The sequence below is a fragment of the Vanacampus margaritifer genome, chromosome 2 (genome assembly GCF_051991255.1).
Source record: "Vanacampus margaritifer isolate UIUO_Vmar chromosome 2, RoL_Vmar_1.0, whole genome shotgun sequence".
In the NCBI taxonomy this organism is placed as follows: domain Eukaryota; kingdom Metazoa; phylum Chordata; class Actinopteri; order Syngnathiformes; family Syngnathidae; genus Vanacampus; species Vanacampus margaritifer.
This window is the reverse complement of record NC_135433.1, coordinates 26704827-26713009: the sequence shown is the minus strand read 5'-3', so window position 1 is coordinate 26713009 and position 8183 is coordinate 26704827. Positions and strand designations below refer to the sequence as shown.

General features: G+C 39.8%; 1 protein-coding gene across 1 annotated transcript; it reads left to right on the top strand.

The window, feature by feature from the left end:
- Positions 1 to 567: 567 nt before the first annotated feature.
- Positions 568 to 8147, top strand: coro1a (coronin, actin binding protein, 1A). Its single transcript, XM_077557517.1, has 11 exons — positions 568 to 834; positions 1800 to 2006; positions 3706 to 3828; positions 3893 to 4022; positions 5151 to 5332; positions 5404 to 5523; positions 5607 to 5711; positions 6916 to 7061; positions 7134 to 7191; positions 7457 to 7678; positions 7871 to 8147. The coding sequence occupies exons 2-11, from the start codon at positions 1809 to 1811 to the stop codon at positions 7961 to 7963; spliced, it is 1377 nt and encodes a 458-aa protein (XP_077413643.1). The 5' UTR covers positions 568 to 834; positions 1800 to 1808; the 3' UTR covers positions 7964 to 8147.
- The last annotated feature ends 36 nt before the right edge of the window (positions 8148 to 8183 follow it).

Sequence of the window (8183 nt, the reverse complement as noted above, 5' to 3'; positions counted from 1 at the left end):
CGTTTTGGATGTTTCCTGCCCAAACGCAGCTGAATCCAATCAGCAGGATCGTTATCAGGCTTATGCAGAGCTTGCTGATGAGCTGATCATATATTAGCTTGTGTTGGAGAAGGAGAACATTCAAAACCTGCAGGAGTCCGGCCCTCGAGGACCGAGTTTGTCCACCCCTGAGTTAGCCTCTTGGTTCTTTAGTCAGGACTTTAAAACCTCAAATCTTGAGAGAAGTGTCCGGAAGCATCAGTTTGAAGAAGGAAAGTTGAGAATCAAGAGGTAAGAGTCAAGAACTTTGCCTTCAGAATCAAGATTCTGCAGTTCATTTTATGAACAAGATTCAAGAAAGTTAGCTGCCGTGCTCAAGGTAGCGTACAGTTTGATTGTCACATTTCACTCCGATTTTCAGTCATTCCGATTCAGTTTCAACACAAAAACTGATTTGGAATGAGAAATACCAGAAACGGACCCTTGCGATTTTAAAAGACTGATTCAAGTAACAAGCTCATATCAGAACACGTTTGTCCACGCCTTCTTTCCACATCAGGTCTTTTTGACAGAATGCAACTCTGTTGATTATCTCTCTCTCGTTTTTTTTTTTAACCTTTAGAGCTTTGTTCATTTTGACACCCTTTCGCCACCGACATCCTGATCTGGTCGCCGCGTGATCCCCGCCTACTTCCTGCCGCGCTTCCTAGCCCGCGGCTGGCCTTTTTTGGCGGCGTTCTTCAACCTTCAACAACTTCTTCTTTTTCTTCCTCCTCTCACTGCTCATTCCGGCGACTGCTCCACGACGACAACTACCAGCAGCCACCCTTCCTCGCCATCACCAACAACCACCAGGTAGGCCTTCATCACCCTCATCATCATCATCACCCTCATGCACCTGTCATTTCCATGTAAATACACTTTAGTGTATTTTTTTATTATTATGAGTGAGTCAATGCAAGCAGGGTCTATTTTAAGACCTAGAATGAGTGACCATACTAAATTTCAGAAAATGTGCAGAATTATCATATGTGATTAGCCTTCGGGGAGGTTTTTAGTGGGGTTTTAGAGTGAGACTAAGCAAACTCATTTAAAACAATAGATGAGCGCGAGAAGCTACTTTGTGATGCTGTGCATTTTTTTGAAGCTTTATGTGCGTGTTTGCAGCCAATTTTGAATGAAAACAAGTGTGTGTTTGTGTGGAGGAGGAAGTGTGGTAGGGAGCTGACAACACCTCACACAGTACTGACATCAGCCAACACAGCATAGTTTGCATCATTTTGTGTTGTTTCAGCCTCTTCAAAGTGTATTTTCACACTATGGTATGCGCATTGTCTTCACTTTGTATTTTTGAACTTGACACAAGCAGCAAAAGAAGAGAAAGTAGTTACTTAGTTAATTACTCGGGTTTTAGAATGAGGCTCTCGTTAGGTTGCCCACCCATGATTTTGTGGGGTCATTGTAACCTCTTTTAAATCCATTTTATTTTATATTATTTACACAAACACAAGCCCCTCATTTAAAACAAATACAATTAGAACAACAATTTTGTGAAGCCTTCACAAAGGATCATTTGCATCATTTTCGTGTCGCTATAACTAAGTTCTCAAAGTGTCCTTTTTCCCCTGTGTGTGCATTTTATTTGTATTTTTTACACACACGCTCACAGGCAGCAAAAAGAAACGGAAGTAGTTGTGAAAGCTTGCCCCGCTTCCTCTTTCACGTCGCTCATAAATGGCTTCATGCCTGGCTAAATAATAATGAAAAAGAAGGCACAGTAAGGATGCTGTTTTTTTTGTTTTTTGTTTTTTTCCCGCCAGGTCGGCACCATGTCCCGACAGGTGGTGCGGAGCAGCAAGTTCCGCCACGTCTTCGGCCAGGCGGCCAAGGCCGACCTCTGCTACGATGACATCCGCATCTCCCAGATGACCTGGGACAGCAACTTCTGCTCCGTCAACCCCAAGTTTGTGGCCATGATCGTGGACGCCAGTGGCGGCGGGGCGTTCATGGTGCTGCCCCTCGGCAAGGTGCGACCAATTGCCCTTTAATGGCCACTGTAGTTCCCGGGACATTGTGTCAACACACAAGTTTGAATGTGACATATACAGTAACTAAGCATTAATATTTTGATATTACAACTATTTGCTTTGTAATATCGTGTGACCCACAAAACAAAATGTTCCTTCCTTATTAGCCACCATATTCCTAGTCTCTTGCAACAATAAATTATAGACAACAATAATAGCTAATAGTCAGCTTACAATAAAAATGTATTGTTATTATAAGTTTAGATGTAAAGGAAACAGTTTACACTATTGGCAACTCAATAATATTCATTTTAGAATGTTGCTTTTTACAAAATAAATTTTTATCACTTATCGGCCACTGTAGAAGATCCCAAACTAGATATTTTGGTGAGCAACAATATTGTATTTCACCTTAAAACTCTAACAATATCCAAAATTAACACTCAGGTCAGTTTGAAATTTGAATGATATAACTTCATTTTTTATTCTTGATTATTCATTGTTAATTCACAAACGTTTCTTAGTGGCCTTCTTGCTACATTGTGCTTGCAAACTAGCCTGCTTCCATAAACAATTTTTGGACAACACAATTTAGAGAACATATATTTATTCTGGATAAAATCGTAAACTTCTGCAAAATTAGCTACATTAACACTAAAAACTGACAAAGCCGCTATTTTGGTGCATACGGTATTGTAGCATTACTTTAAAATGGAATCGTTTTGAAACTCATTTTGTCCCTTTATGGCCACCATAGTTGTGCTAGATAACAGCTTATGATATAAATAAAAAATGCAATTTTCTTTTAAACTAGTTTATCCCTGTTCCCTTTTATTTTATTTTTCTAATTTTATCTTACCTTTATAACTTTACTTTTTGCTTTAACCAAACCAATTTTGTCCCTTCAAGACCGCCACCTTTTTTTTTGGGGGGGGGGGGGGGGGTGTTACAAAAATGAACATAAACGAGCTACATGAACGCTAAGGACGACTGCGTGTTGAGGTATCAGATATATCTGCATTGCGTTCTGGGACTTGCAGTGTATCAACTAGGGTTTACAGCTATTTGCAGTGTTCAGAAGTACAAAAATAAAAATGATCACAAGAAATTGTTATATGGTGGTATATAATAATAAATCAAATATCATAATAAAATCCCTTATCATTTCTATAATCAAGGTTGGGAGTTTTTAGAGGTATTAACATGTTCGCACTTTGAAGCAAATGAGGAAGTTTGATGGCAACTTGGAGAGTTTTCACCATATTTGGAAGTTGACATTGTTCAGTCTGGGCCGGATGTGGCCTCCCCCCACCTTGCTTTTCTTGAAGACGACATACACGTGTGGGGGTGCACTCTTCTCTTAATGCATCTTATGAAACTAACTAACGCTGTAGTACATTTTCTAGTGAATTATTTAATAATCACAGCAATGTATGTACATCAACAGGGGCCATCTGTTGCTAGGCAGATTTTGGCCTAGCGACAAAATTGACAGGCATGTGATGACAGTTTTACTAATTAAAATCAAAATGGCTGACTTCTTTTGTCTTTTCCGTCATAGGTCCTTGAGACTTTTTTTGTAGGTCTGCTCATGATTAATTTTTTATCCCTATTGAATTTCATGTTGCTACATGAAACTGCTAAATTGGCTCCTGGGGCTGAATTTTCAAAGCATGGCTACCATCTTGCATGTGTGCAGACCGGTCGTATCGACATGTCCTACCCGACGGTGTGCGGCCACACGGGTCCCGTGCTGGACATCGAGTTTTGCCCCCACAACGACAACATCATCGCCAGCGGCTCCGAGGACTGCAGCATCATGGTGAGTCCGGTGGTGGTGGTGGTGGTCTCCAACGGCCTGTAACAGTCAATCCCCTCCTGGGCAGATTTGGGAGATCCCGGACTCCGGGCTGAGCTCGCCGCTCACGCAGCCGGTGGTGAAGCTGGAGGGTCACTCTAAACGTGTGGGCATCCTCAGCTGGCATCCCACCGCCCACAACGTCCTCATGAGTGCAGGTGAGCGCGGAACACAATCACGGACATACTAGACAAGTCATTTAAACGCTTCAGTAAGAGCTTAAACGCTTCAAATCTTATATGAAGGCCTTGGCATGATGTTGTCTGATAAAGATAACCAAAAAAAAAGACAGTAGACTATTTGTGATGCATTAGCAAACTTCCATCCATCCACACATCCATTTTCTACCACCCAAAACTCAAGTAAAATAGCACTTAACTTGACAAAACTTTGTCCCACAGGGCTAATTACACAAATCAAATAAAAACACGGAAATGAAACAAATTCAACAAACAGAAAGAAATAAAATAAGTAAAACTACAATAAAGGAAGTAAATGTAAATAAAATTTATCTAAAAATCAAATGATCAATGAAAAAATCAGCACACAAAATATAATAAAATCAAAAGTATTACTTTTTAAAAAATGTAATTAATGAAATAAATTAGTCATAATGTAAAATAATACGACCTAAAATAAAACAAATAAAATCATGTAGCAAACTCAAATAAGTAAATAATACATATAAGTAAAAGAAAAAAAGCAATTAAAAAAAAATACAAATAAAACAAATTAAAATAAATAAATAAACTATAAAATAAAACACAAAATAATACTAACTTAATTACAGTACGTAAAGTAAATTTTAAAAAGTGCTTAACACAAAATAAAATAGCTAAAATACATTACATAAAAAAGGGGTTAAGGGGTTATATAATATAAAACAAAGTAAATTAAATACCATTTAAACAAAACAAACCTAAACTAAAACAGAACAAACCACCCAAATAAAATTAAATAAATTAAAATTAACACAATTTAAGTAAAAACAATCTCAATGGCATAAAACAAAATGACATCATTTGCAAATTATATTACTGTACACACAGACAATATTTGTTATAATATTATTAATATTAATATTATTGACAGTTGAGGTCAATACATAGGCAATATAAATAAGTAGTATAGTGGCGGGCTTGTGTTTGACACTGAACACTAATCTGTATTAAGTGCAAAATCCTACTTTACAAAACGTTGCTTTAAAATCACTCACATGGGAAAGAAAGGAAAAACTGCACCGCCCTTCCAGTCTCTAACGCCAAACCCTCCCGCTTCTTGATCAGGCTGCGACAACGTGGTGATCCTGTGGAACGTCGCCCGCGGCGAAGCGGCCATCAGGATGGACGACGTTCACTCGGACCTGATCTACAGCGCCTGCTGGAACCACGACGGCTCCAAGATCCTGACCTCCTGCAAGGACAAAATGATACGGGTGATGGACCCTCGCAAGGGCAGCGTCCTCGCCGTACGTACGCTCAACCTCGCCGTCCCCAATGCGCCCACCCCCGCCAAGGTCCGACAGTTGCTTGCTTGCAGGAGAAGGAGAAACCTCATGAGGGCTCCCGGCCCGTCCGGGCTGTGTGGGTGTCGGACAGGAGGATCCTCACCACCGGCTTCAGTCGCATGAGCGAGAGGCAGGTGGCGCTGTGGGACCCGGTGAGTCCTAATGGACCTCCTTCTGAGTTTCTTGGAGGTCTCTTGCTGTTTTGTTTTTTTTATCCATGAAGTTTTTGTTTCAGGAGGACTTTGGCTCACCGCTGACCTTGCAGGAACTGGACACCAGCAGTGGCGTCCTCCTGCCGTTCTTCGATCCGGACACTGGCGTGGTGTACCTGTGCGGCAAGGTCACAATCTCTCCCTCTACAGTTGCACATGATTATGAATTTAATGAATTCCGTGGCTGGACCCGATTTAAACATTTAATTAACTCATTCACTGCCATCGACAGCTATAGACGTCAACAATTCATTTGAACTATTTCTATTAGTTTAGGTGTTTTTTTTTTTTAATTTTTGTTAACAAGAGTATGAAAACCTATCATTTTTTTTTGTACATTTAGAACAGATATAACATTTGTGATAAATCGTGAGTTAACTAGTGAAGACATGCAAATAATTACGATTATAAATTTTAATCGCCTGATGGCCCTAATTTTTTAATAATCTTTTTTTTTTCTATAATCTTTTTTTTTAAAAAAAAGATTATTAAAAATTAAAGGCGTCAGGCGAGTACTATTTTTAATCGTAATTAATCGCATGACTTCACTAGTCAACTCAAGATTAATCACACATTTTATATCTGTTCTAATAAAATATTTTTTAAAAACCACTAGGTTTTCATGCTCTTGTTAACAAAAGTGGGAAAAAATGTTAAACTAATAGAAATAGTTCAAATGAATTTTTGACGTCTATAGCCGTCAATGGCAGTGAATGAGTTAATAAAGAAAAATAGCACTATTGTAAGGACGTCAGCTGGTGTTATTACCCTCTCACTGTAGTACATTAGTGAAAATCTGCAAGTAATTGTCGACCCCCCAAAAATATGCCAAAAAGGTGGCAACAAAGCACAACTTTTGTTTAAATAAACCTCCTGAACTCATTTTGACATGGCACCAAAAAAACACAAGATGGCTCCAAAGCACATGTTTTTCCCTAAATGAAACTCCTCAGCTTACATCAACGTACTGCTATGGCACAAAGATGATACAAGATGCCAGCCAAGTGCTACGTCGTCATCACTTCAACGAGATGAAAAGCTACTTTTGTCTAAATGAATCTCCTCAACTAACATCAACGTAGTTCATTGGCATCAAGATGCCACAAGATGGCAGCAAAGTGTTATCTTTGGTTAAATGACGCTCCATGTCACTTCAACATAGTTCCTTGGCACCCGGATGCTACAAGATGGCGGCAAAGTAATACTTTTTAATGCTTCGGCCTTGGCACAAATACAACAATAGATGATTTTTTTTTCTGCTGCTCACTCATAATGAAAATTGTGGCTTGCAACACAAAGCAAAAAAAATGAGCTGTGAAGCTCCCCCTGCAGGGCGACAGCAGCATCCGCTACTTTGAGGTGACGGAAGAGGCGCCCTACGTGCACTACCTGTCCATGTACAGCAGCAAGGAGAGCCAGAAGGGCATGGGCTACATGACTAAGAGGGGCCTGGAGGTCAACAAGTGTGAGATTGCCAGGTAGCGTCATGGTAGCATGTTAGCATCACAGTCCAGGAATTCTTCTCCTATACACTCGTTTGTCGCCGGCAGGTTCTATAAACTGCACGAGAGGAAGTGCGAGCCCATCGTCATGACGGTGCCCAGGAAGGTGAGGCAATTAAATGCATTCAAATTTACGACATGTTATCAATACACCAACCAAAATAACGATATCTTCATCCATCATATCTCATATCATGTCATATTCAGTTGCTATCTGACAAGGGTGGCCAAAAATATTGCTATTGTGTGTGATGTCATTGGTGGGGGAGAAAATATCAATATCATAATGTGTTGTATCACTGGGTGGGTCTACATATCGATATCGTGATGTATCATGACAGCATTGATACCATCTTCTTCCTCCCGCGCAGTCAGACCTGTTCCAGGAGGACCTGTACCCCGACACCAGCGGCCCGGAACCTTCCGCGGAAGCCGACGACTGGTTTGCAGGCAAAGACGCGCCGCCCGTGCTCATCTCGCTCAAAGACGGCTTTGTGGCCACCACCAAGGCCAAAGAGTTTAAAGTTCACAAGAGCCTCCTCAAGACCACCGTGGCCTCGGCTGGCGCCGCTCACATAGATGGCGGCGGAGGGGTGAGAAGTTTGCCTATTTTTTAACCTCTACCATGGAGATTTTATTTTCAAAATATTTGCGCTTTTTGTTTTATTTCAATACATGTTTTAGTTGTGTTTACTTTCATCTATTTTAATTATTTAGTTGAACACATATTTCCTAAAATGAGATCATAATTGTGTACTGTAGTTTTATTTTATTTTTATTTGCAGGATGTGTCTGCTTTGAGGCGGGAGTTGAAGGCTCTGAAAGCATCCCTGGAGGAACTTAGCAATCGTGTGGGCTTGCTGGAGCGCAAACATTAAACCACCAGGACGTTTGTTTGTTTGTTTTTAAACACAAGAGATAATAAATAATATAAAGCAAAAATGACTAAAGAAAAGTGATGATACCTATTCCATGAAGAATTCAATTTGTTGGTCCAATTTTTTTTTTTTTTAAATATATGCTACTAAGTTGTTTGAAATAAAAATCAATATTTTCCCAGCATTTTTTTTTAACTTTTTTTTTTCTAAATACAGAATC